General features: G+C 36.6%; 1 protein-coding gene across 1 annotated transcript in view; it reads left to right on the plus strand.

Moving 5' to 3' along the window:
- Positions 1-19647, plus strand: part of GALNT13 (polypeptide N-acetylgalactosaminyltransferase 13) — a 601907-nt gene that overhangs the window by 78116 nt on the left and 504144 nt on the right. Inside the window, exon 3 of the mRNA XM_077153856.1 lies at positions 16490-16735. Within this exon, the coding sequence (XP_077009971.1) occupies positions 16594-16735 (142 nt within the window). The 5' untranslated portion in view covers positions 16490-16593. The remainder of the gene's footprint in view (positions 1-16489; positions 16736-19647) is intronic.

Genomic DNA, 19647 nt, shown 5'->3' on the forward strand with positions numbered 1-19647 from the left:
AACTAACTAAAACTAATATTTCTCCAGGAACTTCGTAGGGAAAAATAATGAAGCAGCAAATCAAACTAATATGTAAGTCTGTGTCAGCTTTAATAAGGTGCTGACTTTTTTTGAGTGGAAGAAGTTGACTGTTTCACTTATTAATGCCTTTTAACTAGTTGTCCCTTTTAAAAAAGGTGTTCATTTTCCTGTGTATTAGATGTGGCAAAAAATTCACTAAATTAAAATATTCAAGAAGGCAAATAAACACAGGTTTGCATTTATGCAATTTTAAGACAAAAATTCAAAAAGAAATTCTAGCACTTGTTACCTCCAGTAATCTCCTGATAAAAGTCCCTTCTGTGCCCTCTTTTTGTGTTGCTGGATCCTTTTGTGAACTATAATCTATTCTCTGCACTTTTGTTTGTTTCTGCTTCATTTTCTTTTTGTCTCCCACTAATTGCCAACTAGAGCACATAATGATTTTGACATAATTTTATGAAACAGTTTAATATTATTCTTCATTATCTTCCACAAATAAATGCCCTCTGTTTTAGAAAGAAAGCCTAGCAAGAAATAACTACATTAGTCTGCACATTTCAAAGAAAGAACACTTGTAATTCATTCCTTAGGTCTCTTGTCATGAAGAATTCAGAAGACTTAAGGCCAACTAGGAAACTGAGGTTAAGACTTTCTAATGGTTTGACCTCTCAGTGGAAACATTTATTTTCTTTTTAATAATGAGATTTAAGGCAAAAGATGCCTGAGTAGCTGGTATATATCTTTAGGAACTGTCTAAATGTTCCAGTGTTGTCTTAAATCTCTAGGTTTTGTATCCAGTTGAACATTTTGAATTTCTGTTTTCCCTTCTTGATGGCTATGAATGAACAAGCTTAAGCTACTGGTATGCCACATTATAAGTTGAAAACTGTGCAGTCATGAAACAATTTAAACAAATGAATTATGAGCAATTTTTCAACTGATGAATAAGATTTTTAAATACTTAATTTCATTATCTTTTTTCTCGATCAAATATTGCACTTTATAAGCTTTCTTTATGGAGGCTTAATTTCATTATATTTTAATGATCATCTACTTCTTTTAAGTACTGTTATTGTATATTTAGAATTTAACATTCATAGTTATACTTTATGCAATTAATATGACAAAATTAATGCTGTCTTAGTATAGAATGACTGTCCCTATGTGCCGCCATAGCCAACAGGACTGATGTGTAACAAACTGACTTGACACGTGGGCATCTACTTCATGAACATGTTTCTGACTTATAAAGAAGCTTCACCCTTCATTAAATCCCTTGATACCCAGTTATTCTGTTTGTTGTTGCATTCTTTCAACATTAATAATTATGTATAGCAGCTCCTGAATAAATGTCTGTTAAAAAGTTCTATATCTTAGAATCACTTTTTAACCCCTTTCTTATCCCTTTTCTAAGGATTTTGTCTGTGTTTCTGACTGGATTCAAAGCCAGAAGGAAATGATTGTGTTTTCTATGTTTTTTCTTCAGTGCATAGCACTGTGTTGGCACCTTTATAGATACTTGATTTTTTCTGTAGGATAAATAAAAGGAGTATTTTTCTTTTTGAAATTAAGCTAGTAGTTTTGTTCTGAAAGGAATATATGCTTATATTAAAATTCAAGCCTACAGAGGACTATATAAGATGAAGTATAAGGATACTTGCCAATCACTTCTACTTCTCAGGGATTGCCAAGTTCAGCCAGTGCATACCTCCAGACATTCTCTACATGTATAAAACTTCACACAAACACACATATATACATCTTGATGCTATCATATCTGTGAAAAGTCTGGAATTTGATTTTACCCTACTTAAAATCTAATACATTAGCTTGTTACTGTTTCATGGTGGCTGGCAGAATAGCTTCCTTTGTTCAGAGCAAGAGGCATAATACTCATAACATTCCAAGTAACATGAACATCAACATTTTCGCATTATTCCAGATGCAACCAAATGCATGCATACATTGGGGAACCCATCATTTTTTAGCAAGCAGTAAAAGACTGCTCTTTGTCCCAGAGGGGGATCTTACCTCATTCTTCAAAGTTGCCCACTGCAAACCTGAGGTATGACTTGGATAGAGGACCTTGCATTCTTGACATACTGATCAAGACGTAGGAGTACAAGAGAGGAAGAGACATATGGAGGGATGTCTGTCCACGTTTTTGCCCTCCATCATCTTGACTTTTGATGAATTTTCACAAGTATGCCATTCCATTGGACACTGATTAATCTGACAGAGGTTGGGACAAAATCCATTCAATTTGTCTCATGGAGAATTTATTTAAGGTCAATGTTCATAGGCTTCCAAGCAGCAGGATTAGGTCACCCTATAAACTCAACCATGTCTCCCAGGGTTCTTGACTCAGTCATCGTAAATAAGTCCCAGGGAACACCAGTGCATGTTATTTTATATGGTCAGGATATAGCTTAGGGCAAGACAGTTGTCAGTGTGGTTCAAGGGAGTTAAAATTGATCTGCTATGAATTCTACCAATCTGATAGAAACAAATTTATATTGGCCCTTTAATTGTATAGGTAGGAGGAGGGAGCTCTATTACAGCCAAAGAGATGCATTATATCTCTCACCTTGGCCCACATGGGTCATTGTAGGAGGATTCAGTGAGCAGTGTTCTCAGCCAAGTGTTTATTATCCTCAAGATCTAGGACCATGTCAAACACATAAGAGAATCCAGGTAACTGAAGCAGAATTAAATTTGAATACGCATATGCCTGGTCTGCAGTCTAGAGGTGTACCAGCCAGGTTGGCTTGGAGCTGTGTTCAGGGCTAGAAAGACACATCATGTCCAGGAATGGGCAGGGTGGATTCTAATATTTTCAAAACTTTTGTATAATTTTCCATCCCTTTCAAGTTAATTATTATCTAGGAGGTGGTCAAGAAATGATGAATGTTTTCTTGGGAAGGTTTTTCTGCTGAGACTGCAGTGCTTGCTGCTCTCTTGTCTTGAAAACATCTCTTCCTCCTCTGCTTAGAGGAGTGTGAGCTACAACCAAAACATGGTTTTCATGGCTTGGCTCTATCCTATCTCTTGTTCTATTACTAAAATTATAGTGGTTACTCTTAAAGCATTAACAGGCTTACTGACAAAGTCATGTCTAAATATACTGATGCTGTCACTACATCCATTTTTCTCTAGTATTTCCAGATTAGAATATTTAGAATTATTAGAATAATCTGGAAACTCGGTCTTTAAATACAAGTTTTAGGCTATATTTTTTTTTTTTTTTTTTTTTTAAGGAAAGACAGAGAGAAGGAAGGAAGGATAGAAGGAAGGAAGGAAGGAAGAAAGGGAAACATTTTTAAACATTTTCTTGTTTTATTGTATTCTGTTTCTCCGTTTTTGTTACATGGGCTGGGGCCGGGAATCGAACCGAGGTCCTCCGGCATAGCAGGCAAGCACTTTGCCCGCTGAGCCACCGCGGCCCGCCCTAGGCTATATTTAATATGATAACTGCTTTATTTGAATTTATTTTTGCCTTCTTATTTCACATTCATATGCATTCTGTTTATTTTTTCAGTTCTACACTCTTTCTTCCTGTGTCGTGATTGAATTTTATTCATTCCCTTTTTTTCTGTCAACTACTTTATAAACTACTTGTTCTATTTATGATAGTTTAGTGGTTACTCTTAAAATTTAACAGGCATACTTGGTCATGGTCAAATTAATTACACTATGAATAACTCTTATCACTAGCACATATTAATGTCTATCCCAAGTCTCTTATACGTGTCCTTGTAAATACTCTTTTATATTCCACAGATTAGCAATTATTATTATTATCATTATTATTGTCTTATATACCCAATACCTGTTTATTTTCCGCAGATATTTATCATGCCTTTTTCTTCCCAATCCTTTTTACATTCATTCATTCAACAAATATTTATTGAACATGTGTCTTGTACAAGAAACTGTTCTGGGCACCCTATGGATAACGTGGAGGAAAAGAGACATAGTTTCCGTGCATGTATGTTTAATCTCAGTGGGGGAAATAGTAAACAAATTAACATCTAATAGTGATATGTACTCTGAATTAGACTGAGTAAGTATATGGGATAGATAGTGTTTAGAGCAGGAGAGGAGTGCTTTAGTTTGTAAACTGCCAGAATGCAACATGCCAAAAATGGACCAGCTTTTATAAAGGAAATTTATTAAGTTGCAAGTTTACAGTTTGACGGCCATGAAAATGTCCAAACTAAGGCACTAATAGGAGGTTACCTTCGCTCAAGAAAAGCTGATGCTGTCCAAAACCCCTCTGTCATTTGGGGAGGTACATAGCAGCGTCTGCTAGTTTTTTCTCCTCCTCTCATGAGACTTCATGGGAGCATTTTCCTTCTGCATCTCCAAAGATCTCTGGCTGTGTGGGCTCTGTTGGATCTAAAGCTTTTTCCAAAATGCTTCCCTCTTAAAGAGCTCCAGTAAGCAAACCCACCTTGACTGGGTGGAGTTACATCTCCATGGAAACCATCTAATCAAGAGTTATCACCCACAATTTGTTGGGTCACCTCTCCATGGAAACTATAAAAAGATCCCACCCAACAATATTGAATGAGGATTAAAGGACATGGCTTTTCTGGGGTACAGAATACTTCCAAACTGGCACATCCCACACTTTGTACTCCAAAAAGACATGTTCTTTCAAAATGCAAAATACATTCATTTCATAACAATATCACACAGCCTTAAACCATTTCAGTAAAAATACAAATACAATCTAAAGTCACAAATGGTACAAAATCTCAACAAAGTCAGCTATAGGCATGGTGTGTCCTAAGGCCAAAATCTCCTCTGGCTGTGGCCCTATTACAAACTCAGAACAAGTTATCTGCTGCCAACATTCAAAGGAGGGACAGTCATAGGATACATATTCCCATTTCCACAGGGAGAAATTGGAAGGAACACAGAGGCCATCGGACCAAAGTTCCGGAAACCTGCTGGGCAAACTCCATTAGATTACGACGTTTGAGATTCCTTTATCCTCAGGACTTTAGAAAGCAGTAGTCCTACCCTTTCCAAGGGCCTATGCAGTGGCCAGGTTCTCTCCAAATGCAACTTTGGGGGACATTGGGGAGACGACCTTTTTCTTGGCACCATCCTGTACAAATATTGGGGCTCTGCCCGGACTCTCTGCCATCTATGGGGCATACGCCCGACACTTCTAGAACAATTTGGTGGCAGCTAGGCTCTCCCCAATCCCTGAGGAATATGCTCCACCCTCTCCAAGGCCCGGCACAACTCTTTTAGAACATGGAGGTGGAAGGCCCACCCTCTACCGTAGGGGCAAAATCACCCTCTCCGAGTGCTTGGGTGGGTCTGCTCTCCTGGTTGGAGTTTCTTGGCTTTAGACTTTAGCTTCCATGCTTCTGCCTGTGAAGTTATTTTTCTCTCCATTTGTCCCTTTTCTGTCCCTTTTAGTAAAGACTAGCAGTGGTTCCATTTGTGCAGATCCCACAGTACTCTTACTGTTCTTCTGTGCAGTATACTGGGATCATGCTCATCAGACAAAAAGACTTTCCACAAATCATTCCTGGATAACTCCATGTCCAATCCTGGAGTTTTCTTAAATGACTGACTGGTTCCATGTTTGGAATCCTCATGTGGGCACAGTTCTCTGGGATCTAACTTTCTGGAAGCCCATAGTTTCCCAGACCATCAATTCCTGATTTGTTTACATGCAAGAGTTCAGTTCTCAGCTTCTTTCTTTCCTATCATATTTCACTGTAAGCTTCAAGAGAAACCAGGCTGCACTTTCCACATTTGATTTGGAAATCTCCTTTGCTAAATATCCAACTTAATGGCTTTTAAAATCTGCCTTCCATCAAAAACCAGTAGTCATTTTTGACAGATTATCTGCCATTTTAAAACAAGGGTCACTTTCCTTACAGTTTGCAATAACAAGTGCATCATTTCTGTCTAAAGGCCTTTTCTGAAATATCTTTAGAGTCTGCATTACTGCCAACAGTCTGTTCAAACCATTTAAGGCCTTCTCTATCAAGCTTCTGACAACTCTTCCAATATCTTCCCCTTATTCATTTAAAAAGCTGTTCCAGCATGTTTGATATGTGCAAACTGCAGCAGCACCCCACTTCTCTTGTACCAAAATCTGTTTTAGTTTGGAAGCTGCTAGAATGCAATATATCAGAAATGGAATGACTTTAAAAAGGGAATTTATTAAGTTGCAAGTTTACAAATCTAAAGCCATGAAATTCTCCAAATTAAGGCACCAACAAGAGGTTACCTTCACTCAGGAAAGGGTGATGCTGTCCAGAACCCCTCTGTCAGCTGAGAAGGCATCTGGCTGGTGTCTACTGGGGTCTCTGGACTCTGGACACTTTTCTTAGCTGGGAAGTCAAGTGACATTGTCTGCTAGTTTATTCTCCTCATTTTATAAGGCTTCCCCAGGAGCATTTTCCCTCTGCATCTCAAAAGATCTCTGGCTGTGTGTGCTCTGTAGGCTCAAACTTTTTTCCAAAATGGTTCCTTCTTAAAGGGCTTCAGTAAGCAACCCCACCTTGACTGGGTAGAGACTCATCTCTATGGAAACCATCTAATCATAAGTTACCACCCATATTTGGGTGGGTCACATCTCCATGGAAACAATAAAAAAGATCCTACCCAGCAATATTGAATGAGTATTAAAGAACATGGCTTTTCTAGGGTACGTGATGGTTTCAAACTGGCACAAGGGGTATTATGTTAGATAAATTGGTCGAGAAGGACCTGGCTGGGAATGTTAGAGCAGAGACCTGGATAAAGTTGAAGGTGTGTTCCATTGGGATATTTAGGAGAAAAATATTCCAGGCAGAGGCAACTTGAAGAGCAAAGTTCTCGACGTTCATTGGTGTAAGAGGGAAGTTTGAAAGGTACTCGGTGTTCAGGTTTGGCTGAGTGTTGTAGGCCAAGGTAAGGATTTTGGAATTTATTATTTTTTTTATTTTTTTTATTTTTTACATGGGCAGGCACTGGGAAACGAACCCGGGTCCTCTGGCATGGCAGGCAAGCGTTCTTGCCGCTGAGCCACCGTGGCCCGCCCTGGAATTTATTTAAGATGTGAAAGGAAACTGTTGGTCAGTAATGAGCAGAATAATGGAAAGATTTAATTAGATTTAAATTTCAACAGGATCAGTCTACCTTCTGTGTAGAGAATCAATTATTATGAAGATGTGCTTAAGATGCTAAGGTGCAGCTTATGATCAAGCAGTTCCTTTCCTAGTGCAGCTTATGATCAAGCAATTCCTTTCCTAGGTATATACTCAAGATAAAAGAAAATGAAGGAGAAACATCCACGTAGAAACTTGTGCATGAAAGTTCATAGGAGCATTAGTGATAATAGGCTCAAAGTGTAAATAACACGAATTTTTATCACCTGATGAATGGATAAAGATAATGTGGTATATACATATGATGAAATATTTACTATTCAGCAACAAAACCAAGTGAAGTACTGTGTTATGCTATAATAAGGAAAATGTTATGCCAAGTGAAAAAAGTCAGAAAGGATCGCATATTGTATGAGTCCACTTACATGAAATATCCAGAAAAGGCAAATGTATAGTGATAGAAAGTAGATTAATGGTTGTCTAGGGCTGGGTTATGAGAGATTTGGGAGGTGAGCACTGAGGAGTGGTTTTCTTTTTGGGGTGTTCTAGTTTGCTAGCTGCCAGAATGTAATACACCAGAAACGGAATGGCTTTTAAAAGGGGTGATTTAATGAGTTGCTAGTTTACAGTTCTAAGGCCGAGAAAATGTCCCAATTACAACAAGGCTATAGTAATGTCCAATCAAAGGCATCCGGGGGAAGATACCTTGGTTCAAGAAGGCCGATGAAGTTCAGGGTTTCTCTCTCAAGTGAGATGGCACATGGCAAACACAGTCAGGGCTTCTCTCTCAGCTGGAAGGGCACATGGCAAATACGGCGTCATCTGCTAGCTTTCTCTCCTGGCTTCCTAGTTCATGAAGCTCCCCGGGAGGTATTTTCCTTCTTCATCTCCAAAGGTCACTGGCTGGTGGACTCTGCTTCGTGGTGCTGCAGCATTTCTGCCCTCTCTGAGTCTCTCATTCTCCAAAATGTTTCCTCTTTTATAGGACTTCAGAAACTAATCAAGACCCACTCAAATGGGTGGAGACATGTCATCCCCTAATCCAGTTTAACAACCATTTTTAACTAAATCACATCAACCAGGGAGATGATCTCATTACAGTTTCAAACATACAGTATTGAATAGAGATTATTCTACCTTTATGAGATGGGATTTATATTAAAACATGGCTTTTCTTAGGGGGCATACTTCCTTTCAAAGCAGCACATGGGGTAATAATAATGTTCTAAAATTGATTGTGGTGTTAAATGTACAACTCTGTGACTATACTAAAAATCATTGTATTATACACTTTAAATGGGCAAATTTTGTGGGATGTGAATTATATCTCAATAAAGCTGTCTAAAAATAAAAGAAGCTAAGACTTTATTTTAAGGAGATGATGGTATAGCTTGGTCTAGAGTGGTAGCAGTGGAACTGATGAGTAATGGATTAAATATGATGGGTAGATCCCATAGATTTGCTGCAAATTTAGATGTGGTATGTGAAGAAGAGTTTACAGAAAGGAGCACAGAGGTTTTATTTTGCCAAACTGTTTCAAGTGCTGCTTAGGAGATACGTAAGATAATTGACCATGTCAAATAAAGTATCCTTAAAGTGGTACGGACTAAGGGCTGTTGGATGTAAGAGAGAATGAGAGCAAAGGGAAGTGTAGACTGTGATTATACATGTTCTTTCTGGAAATTTTGCAGTAAAGAACCAAAAGATGGAAGGGTAGCAGAGAGATAGAGGGATGTAGGGTCAAGATATTTTATATTAAGATGATGATAAATATAGCACGTCTTGATATATATAGATATAGTATCTTGATAGCAATGGCTTAATAGAGAGGGAAAACTGATGCAAAGGAGATCTAAATATATCACTGAAATCCTTGAATATATGACAGTAAAGGGTATAGCTCTCCGTAAAAGGACATTTCATTTGTTGTAACAGTTGGGCTTGCAGATTTAGGGATAGTGGTAATAGAAACAAGGAAGTCGCTACATTGAACATGGAAAAATACACAAAAACTCTTTTGATTATCTTAATTTTCTTTGATAAATGTAGAAACCATAGTGATTAGCTGAGAATGAAAACTGTGGCAATGACAATTTGAGGAAAGCAAAACAGATTGATTAGACTCCAGTGTGTTGTAGAATTGCTAAGGGTTCATTTCTGGGGTCATTTATAGGAACAGGCAGCAAATTTGGGGGGTTTCTTTCCAGCTGTGTTCAGCTACTTGTATTTGAAATAGAGTAGGGGAAAGTCAGATTTATTCTGTGCTGGAATTTTAAAACTTATAAATATATTGGAGTGAGAGAAGACATATGTGAGATGTGAAATCCCGCTCTCACAGAGCTCACTATTTAATAAGGGAAGACACATAATAACCCCCCAAATTAGCTTTTAATATGTTGGGTGATTCATTAGTTGCTAAGAAAAGTAAAGTGGTGCAAGGAAATAGGGTGTGACTAAGGGTTGTGAGCTATTTTATATAGCTTGATAGGAAAGCGCTCCTTAACGTTATGTTTGAACAGGAAGAAAGGAAGAGCTGTATGAATGAAGAGCAGGGAGCCAAGAACATATCAGTGGGCAGAGAAAAGGGCCAGCGCATGCCCTAAAGCAGGATAATGATTAGCATATTTAAGGAACCACAAGCAAACCCCTGTGGCTGGAATGGAGGGCAGTAGTAGGACCTAAGATCAGAAAGATATTAAGTAGAAGTCCTCTTATCTGATGCCACTGTGACTATACATTCTTAGTCAAAAGTTGATAATATCAGGGAATCATATGGTATGTACATAAATGTTTTAGTTTATTTTTATCTTTAAAAGTAAGGTTTAATTTCCCTAGAGTAAGTGCACAGATCTTAAGTGCTTGGTGCAATGCATTTTGACAGTTGTAAAAACCTGTGTAGCACATGCACCATCAGAAACTCTATTGATTACATATTTCTGCTTTGTGATATTCAGTTTGCCCCCTGATGCACTGAATAGACACACACTGAGCATTTATTGCTTCTAGAAGGATGAGTGAAGAGACAGACAGAATGCTGGAGTTTTTGCTTATTCTTTTGAACATGATCCTGAAGATAAGATTATTACTACTACTGTTACTACTAATAGCTAATGGGTAGTGAACACTTCTCTGTGCCAGACACTGTTTTAAGAGCATTACATGTATTGATTTATTCAATATTCATCCTAGTCTTATGATGAAGTAACTACCACTATTCGTATTTTATGGATCAGGAAACAGAGGTATGGAACATTTAGATAAGTTGAATAAAGTTATGCAATTAGTGATTATTGAAATTCAGATTCAAATCATTGTGTGGTAACTCCACAATTTATATTTTTAGAGCCTATACTAGGCCTGTTTCTAATAGTCAAATTTTATGTTATGAGCAGTCAACCTTCTTTAGTTTAATACAATTGAAGGCATATTTTTTGCCTCTATTCTACCATTTTATTACATAAGATACTCATTTAATTTAATATTAAATTCAGTGCATTTCTTGGTGTGGTAGGTTTTTATAGCTGACCCTTTGATTTAGACTGTGAGTGGATTTCTCTGGTGTTCCTTAATTCTTGATCTTCATTCATACAAAGATTAGTCTTCCTAACTGTCAGGCCTGAAACTAATCCAGGGTATTTTTTTGGTGCTTACTCACTAGATTTATCAGTTTGTAAACCAAATTCTACAAAATTGACTGGCTACCAACTTGCAGAAGGCTCCTGCACAGCTTTTTTAAACATTTTAAGTGTGTTTGGTGCCTAAAAGTTCTAGGAGTGCTATCAGAGGCTTACTCTAAGTTCCGGGATCCTTAGGCAGCTTCAAGTACAGTCTCATAAAATGAAGTGAATACATTTGCACCTATTATGCAATTTTCCACGAAACAAAATATATGAGTACATATAAAAATATGTCTAAGAGCAACTAAATTAGATTTCTTGGATAATTTAAGATTTTGTAATGTGAACCTTCTAATTGGAAAGTAAAAAAGAAGGCAAAACTTTTGCTTTCTATTTTTAAAACATTCTAAGCCCCTAAAACTTGAATCCATATTTAATTTTTTTAATTTTGAATTTGCCTTTGAATAAGATCAGAAATATGCTCTAATATCTTATAGATTGTCTGGCTGACTCGTACTGTTGTCTGATGGGCAAAGAAAAAAGCAGGAAAGGTGATATGACCCACATGATGTATGACAGTACTTAATAGTTTTCTTCTCTTACCTAGAGAAATATTTTTAAAAGAAGAAGATATCTACCCTCAAAAGATCTTTGCAACAATTAGAAAAGGGGATGTAATTCTGTAGTTTCAGAGAGAAGAGGCTGTAGTTTATGTGAGTTGGCCGTGTTCCACGTGGGCTTGGCAAGCCAGGGACGTTGCAGAACTGAATTTCCTGACTGCTTGAGAAAGACAGCGGTATTTTCAAATAAATGAGGGCTTCTTGGTATAAAACCATAATACAGATGCTGGTTTTCTTAAATAAACCTGGGCCACCAACTGTGCTTATGCTGATTAGTGTTACTGTGTATATTGCACCATCCTTGTGCTCATGTTCTCATGAAAAGAGGAATATTGGGACACAACATGTACAGTAATGCTTACGAGTGCCAGTGGACTGTATCCTTGTCAATGATAAAGCAGCATGTTTTCAAGGTAAGAGTGAGGTAAAAACTTAACTTGAAATATTTAAGGAAAGATGGTTTCATAAATAAACAAAGAATTTAAACATCAGCTTTGTTTTGTCACATAGGGCAATCAACTTAGACTTCCCTCAGTGCTAATGTCTTGATATGTAGATCCAGTGGGCTATAAAATTAGAATAATTTGAATAACGCTTGAAGTGGCAATGAGATGGAATTTTGACTTTCTATCATAATTACAATTTAAATTAAATTCTCAATAACCTTAACTGTTAGGCTCTTATTAGGAAATGATTTATCTTAGACATTTAAAGTTTAATGTTAAGTAATGTATTAGGGTTCTCCAGGGAAACATAATCAGCAGGATAATATATCTAAGTATCTATATGTATATACACTCATATATGAATTTGGACAAGTCCAGATTTTGTAGGGCAAACTGCAAGCTGGGCACTCCATGATGATTTCAATGAATTCCTCAGGAGAAGCTAACCGGCTGAAGTAGAGATGGCAATTTTCTCTTCTGAGTGCTGAAATCATCACTTCGTCTTTTAAGGCCTTCAGCTGATTGGAAGAAACTTCTCTCTTTTTGAAGTCTATCTCCTTAAGTTGGTTGTTAATGTAATCAGCCATAGATGCAATCAGCTCACTGCTGACTTAAATCCTCAAATTATCCTTACAGTAAGAATGAGGCCTGTGCTTGGTTGACCAAGCAACTGGACATCATATCCCTGCCAAGGTGACACATGAACATAGACATCACAAGTAATTTTGGATTTTCTATAATAATAATCATCATAATAATAATCATCATCTTCATATTTTTTTAAAAAAAAATGCTTTCTCATTCTTTATCTTGCTTAAGCCTCAAGGTATTTCATGAGGTGGATAGGGCAGGGAATATATTCTATACAAAGAACATGAAGCACATTTGATGACATGCCCAGAGGTGGTGCTATCTACATCTTCAAGGATCTTTTATTATAAATTGTTCCTTCTGCATCTGGGGATGAACCTTTGATAAATCTTCAGTGTTATGTATATTTTTTCATGGGGTTTTGTCTACTGTAAACTTAAGGGATTTATTTGCTCCAACTTGGACCAAAGAAAGACAGAATATTTGACAGCTTGAATTTTCATATTCCAAATTCAGGAAAGCATGCACAAACTAGAAATATATGGGGGAAATTTTCCCTGGTTATCTAGTTTATAACCTGAGTTCCAATGTTTAGCTATAATTTTTATAGTCAAGTGAAAGGAAAGTGAAACAAAGCTAGGTAATTAGCATGCCATTTTTTTTGCAAGAAAAAATCTCCAAATGTAATATATTCTTTGGATTTGCATATTTTGGACTGCTCACTTTTTTCTTTTTAATCATAATCTGAATAAATGTAAAATTTGCGTGGAAATCGAAAATAAACTCATTGGTATAATAATCGTTTTGTTAATTGTTACTTTTTTGGAAATTTTGAATTTGTTACTAGTCTGGGTAGGCTTGTAATAAGATACTGCTTTTCTATGGTTTTATGAAGCTAAATCAGCTACCATTAATTTGCGTTCCTCAGTCGATATATCCTTTGGGCCACCTCCATCCACTGCAAAGCGTGAACAATGCCGCCGTAAATCCAACGTGCAAATGTACATTTGTTTCCTCACTCTGAGTTCCTCCAGGTATATAACTAGCAATGGGGTTGTGGGATCATATGGAGACTCCATTCCTAGCCTCCTGTGGGGCCACCACACTGCCCTCTAAAGGGGTTGCACCACTTTGCTTCCCTTCCATGAGTGACTAGGTACAGCTCTCTCTCCACATGTTCTCCAGCTCTTGTATCTCCTGTTCATTTTTAACAGTTTTATTCACACATCATACAATCCAATCTAAGTAAAAAATCAGTGGTTCCTGATAAAATCATATAACCATGCCTTCACCACCACAATCTATAGGAGGACAGTTCTATTTATTCAGCAAAGAATCCCATACCACTTCATATACTTCACTATTGACATTTAGTGTTGGCATATTGCCTTTTTACATGCAATAGAAGCATATCACAATGTTACTGTTATAGACCCTACATTGCATTAATTGTATTCCTCCTATACCATCCCATTTCAACACCTTGCAATGTTGACATTCATTTGTTTTTACACATGCAATAGCATTACTATATTTGTACATTTAATCATTATCATTGTCCACTCTAGCCATCACTAAGTTATACTGTCCCAGTCCTTATCCTTTGTCTTTCCTTCTGGTGTTATACATGCCTCAGCACTCCTCCCTCAACCATTGTCACAGTCAGCTTCATTCAGTGTGCTTATATTGTAGTGCTACCATCAGATAGTATTATTCTTTCTTTTTCTGGATGTTTGCTGTCAGTCCTATTGCATATTCTGTACTCCTTCAGCACCAAATAAATGCCCAATCTGTACCCTCTAACTATCTCCTGATAACCTGTGTTCTTAACTTTAACTGTCATCATTCACTCATTAATGCTAGCTCATGTAAGTTAAGACCACATAGTAGTTTTCCTTTTGTTTCTGGCTTTTTTCACTCAGCATAATGTCCTCAAGGTTCATCCACATTGTGAAATGCTTAATGATTTCATTCTGTTTTACAGCTGTGCAATCTTCCATCATATGTATTAGTCACCCCTCTGTTGATGGACACTTGGACTGTTTCCAGCTCTTTGCAATAGTGAATAATGCTGTTATAAACATGGGTGTGAAAATGTCTGTTTGTGTCCTTGCCTTCAGTTCTTCTGAGTATAAAGCTAGTAATGGAATTGTTGCATAATATGACAATTCTATACTTAGCTTCCTGAGAAACTGCCAAACTGCCTTCCAGAGTGGTTGCACCATTCCACATTCCCACCAACAGTGAATAAGTGTGCCACATCCTCTCTAGCACTTGTCATTTTTTTTTTTTTTTTTTACCGTGTCCATTCTGGCAGTTGTGAGATGATGCCTTATTGTGGTTTTTATTTGCATGTCCCTAATAGCCATTGAGGTTGAGCATCTTTTCATGTTTCTAAGCCATTTCCATTTCCTCTTTGGAAAAGTTCTGTCCATGATTTTTGCTCATTTTTAAATGGGTTGCTTGTCTTTTTGTTGTTGAGTTGTATAAACTCTTCATATATTGTGGATATTAAATGCTCATCTGATATGTGTTTTCCAAATATTTTCTCCCATTGCACAGGCTGTCTCTTTACTTTCCTGACACAGTCCTTTGATTCACAAATGTGTTTGATTTTGAGGAGATCCCATTTAACTGTTTCTTTTTTCATAGCTCACACCTTGGATGTAAGGTTTAGGAAACTGCCTCCTTTCACTCTCTATAAGAGAGTTCCCTACATTTGATTGTAAAAGTTCCCTGCATTTTCTTCTAAAAGCTCTAATGTTTAGGTTTTTGATCTAATTTGAGTTTATTTTGTATAAGGTGTGAGATATGGGTCCTCACTCCTTTCATATATGGATATCCAATTTTCCAAACACCATTTAGTAAAGAGACAGTCCTAGTTGAGTTGACTTAGGCACTTTATCAAAGATCAATTGTCTGTACTTGATAGGGTCTGTTTTTGAACACTCAATTTGATTCCATTGTTAGTATATCTGTCTTCATGCTGCATCTTGTTTCGCCCACTGTAGTTTTGTAATATGCTTTAAAGTCAGATAGTGTGAGACCTCCCACTTCAGTTTTCTTTCTCAAGATATATTTAGCTATTTAGGGCACCCTGCCCTTCCAAATCAATTTTGTCATTGCTTTTTCTGTTTCTGCAGAGTAAGTTGTTGGGATTTTAATTGGTATTGCATTGAATCTATAAATCAATTTGAGTAGAATTGACATCTTAACTATATTTAGTTTTCTAAACCTACATTTACTTTTGAATAACTTTTAGTAATTGTGCGCATGTCTTTGTTATGCCCATTGTAATTATTGCTGTGGTTATTTTAAATCATTTTGCACTATTTTGTTTCTCCTCTGCTAAAGTGTTTGAATGTATGCTAGCTATTCTAGAATACACATCTGTTGTGGATACAGATGATTTTTTTAAAGCCAAATAACTGTTCATTTATTTCATGTAATTAATTGCCCTATTTGAAAGTCTATGAAACCTTTTTTTGGTTTTATAACTTAAAATGAGTAATTGTTTACTCTGAAAGATACTTTATAAACACATCATACTTAATCCTCATAGCACATCTTTAGGTTTAGCATTAGTATACTCATTTAGCAGAGGAGAAAACTGAGGCTTAGAAAGACTATCACCACAAGGAAGCGGAGAGACTCAGGCCAACCCTTAGCAACTACAATATATTCTATCCTAGGATGATTTCTATTTCAGTATTATTGGCTCCTCAGAAGTGCTGAATCAAGGTAAATTCAGAACTGCACTGTTTGACAGCCTGAAGCTATATAGGATATCATGATAGGACTTGAAGGTAAAAACTATACAATTCAAAGAAGTCAAATGGTTTGTCAAGGGTCCAGCAGAGTAGTGACAGATCTAGGATTAGATGATAGAATTTTAGCAAGCCGGCTTGCTTATACCTTTCATTTATGTCAGTTTTTAATTCTGGACTTGAATGCCCGAGTGCTTATTTGTCTGGGAACATTAAGTAAGTCATATTTCTTGTCTTATGTCTCTTTCATGCAAAACACAATGTACAGTGAATGGCATTTTCTCTCTCTCTCTTTCTTTAATACAGTGGGATGCATCCTGCTTTTTTCCTGGAGTTCATCTGTGTGGCTTGGATTTATCTCAGTAGTGCCTGTCCTCAATTTGTGAGTTAACTAGAAATCAAGGAAAGACATGAGGAGATTTGTATACTGCAAGGTGGTTCTAGCCACTTCACTGATGTGGGTTCTCGTTGATGTCTTCTTACTCCTGTACTTCAGTGAATGTAACAAATGTGATGACAAGAAGGAGCGATCACTGCTACCTGCACTGAGGGGTAAGTCTTATGAAGTGACTATTATTTTCTTGGAGATGAGAATAGTGGCGACTTGTAACATGAAATTTCAGAATAAGACTGATTTTGGCTTACTGATTTAGAAGAACATTTTGACATATGGGAAGCCAGTTTTCTTGGCCTCAGGTATCTTGTCAGAAGTAATGAAGAGCTAGGTAACCTCTAAAGTATGGTCCAATTGTAATAATTCCAACTTTCTGAGACTGTGAGGAAAAACCAATTTTATGAGCATTCAAGTTGAACAGAATTTTAAATCTAAGGTCACAGATGCCAAAATCCTTTAGAAGCCAAGCAGATGACCTGGGAGTTAAAAGCTACTAGAGTGAGATGGGTGAGCAAACTTGAACTTGTATGGCAAATCTAAAGACTTTCAAATGCAATTAAAAATGGTGTTTTAAACAAACACCCGTTGGTAGCCAGATTCAACCTGTGGACCACCAGATTGTTAGCCCTAATTTACAAGCAAAAGATAATTTTGGGTCTATTATAACATAACATCACTTCAACTCAATATTTTCCTCTTTGGGCACCTGTTTCAATGACTAGATAAGAATGATTTCCTTATTAACATAATGACTTGTATAAATATATTAAGTAATGGAATAGAGATTATTTCCTGCAAAATGATTCCAAATCATTTTCTTTATGTTTTTTCTGACTTCTAGATCTGTACACATAATTATATTTCTGAAATGTTCCTAGTAAGTGAGTGCTTTCAAAGTACTTAAAAGTGCTTAGAATTAGTTTTGTGCTCATTGAATTAAACATTTTTTTTCTTGAACTCTGGTCTACTTAATTATCTGCGTAACAAAAGTTTCCTTCATAACGCATCAAAGGGTACACTTTGAGTCCCAGTTCAAATGTTTGTACATTTTGAAAAAAATAATAAGAAATACCAAGTTGAAATTATAATTTATATAATGAATGTAGTCTGTTTTTGATGTTAGTGATGTTTTTTAAGATTATTTACTAATCAGAAAATCTAATAAGCAGAATTACATTTGTACTATTTAATTGTCTGAACTTTAGGGAAACACAGAAGAGTGGTTCCACAAAAATAATTTTTGAGCAAAGAGTATTTCACACATCTTGGGTTTGCTTTAGATTACAATAAGTTCTTGGAGAGATTCTGAGAGTATCTTTTAATTTTCAGAATGTGTCTAACTCTCTTGCTGTTTTTAGTTCAAAGAATTGAGAGAGAGTACTTTGGAAGTGATTGTGTCTAGACACATTTAGGTAGTTTATATGCAGTTTTATGCCTTCATACTGCAATTATTCAGATTGCAGAATTTTATGCATTTATCAGATTTTAATAAATGAACATGAGGATTGATTCGCCGATCTTTGATTAAAATCCCAGAACAAATCAGCCTTCTTTGTTTCTTTTTAGAGTCAGTTGAGCTGATGCTTGGCTGAAAGTGTAATGTGTTTTGATGGATTACATCAGTTTGGAGTGATCATTTTGTCATTTGTTGAAGGGAGACATCTAGACTGGTCACAAAAAATGTTATAACCTGATCGAGCAAAGTATCACAGAGTTGTCTGCAAGTACCAAAAAAGCACAGTTTGGATTATTTTAAGTCCAAAATAGTAATTTTTCTTTGACTTAAATTATAAGGCTAAACTATATTCTGTTTATGTTTAAGAGTTATTTAATGTGTGCATAAATATTATCAGTCTTCTAAAATGTAAAATAGGTTTTATTTTCATTTCCTTATTGTTCTAGTTTGCTAGCTGCCAGAATGCAACACACCAGAGATGGATTGGCTTTTAATAAAAGGGGATTTATTTTGTTAGTTCTTCAGAAGAAAGGCAGCTAACTTTCCACTGAGGTTCTTTCTTATATGAAAGGCACAGGATGGTCTCTGCTGGTCTTCTCTCCAGGCCCCTGGGTTCCAACAACTTTCCCCCCGGGGTGACTTCTTTCTGCATCTCCAAAGGCCTGGGCTGAGCTGCAAGTGCTGAGATGAGGAATGCCTAGCTGCTTAGGCTGTACTACGTTGCAATCTCTCATTTAAGCACCAGCCAATTAAGTCAAACGTCACTCATTGCAGCAGACATGCCTCCTAGTGACTGCAGATGTAATTAGCAACAGATGAGGTTCACGTACCGTTGGTTTATGTCCGCAGCAACAAGACTAGGTATGCTCACCTGGCCAAGTTGACAACAGAATCTAACTAACACAGTTATTTACTTATTATTTGGAAATATTACTTTATTCAGAAATCCACACCATGTTTTTAAAACAATATTTCAATTGCATGCAGGTGATGCCCTGCCAAAATACAGTTGACTGAAATTCTCATGCTCCAAATCTGCTACAAATAGAACATTTTGGGGGGTGGAATGGGTGCATGGTTCAAGAATTGAACCCAGGTCTCCTACATGGAAGGCGAACATTTCTACCACTGAACCACCCGTGCACCCACAAATAGGATTTTTTACTTAAAAAAAAAAAGATCCTTCTGGACCTATGGGTGAACTTTATTAAAAAAAAGTGGAATAAACATTTTCAAAGATCATTTATAGTTTGAAATTTTAAACAATTTCTAAGTAACCAACGTTAGCATGTAACATGATGTAATTTTTGAGATACTTTCATTCACTTACTTATCCATTCAGCAATTATCTAGGTACCTACTAGTGCTGAGTCTTAGGGATACAACAGAAATGAAGTCCCTGCTGTCATGGAGCTTATAATAACCAATGAAGTAAACATTTTTCTCTCTCAGTACGTGTGTGTATATTTGAGTATATGTGTATTCAACTACAAAAAGAATTTAAAATTATAAAGCAAATGAGTATTATGATGATTAATAGGGACACTGTGAGTAGAGGAAACTTAATCTAGATTTAGGGTTAAGGGAAAACTTAATAGATAATGTTATTATCTA

Source organism: Tamandua tetradactyla, chromosome 3 (genome assembly GCF_023851605.1).
Source record: "Tamandua tetradactyla isolate mTamTet1 chromosome 3, mTamTet1.pri, whole genome shotgun sequence".
Lineage (NCBI taxonomy): Eukaryota > Metazoa > Chordata > Mammalia > Pilosa > Myrmecophagidae > Tamandua > Tamandua tetradactyla.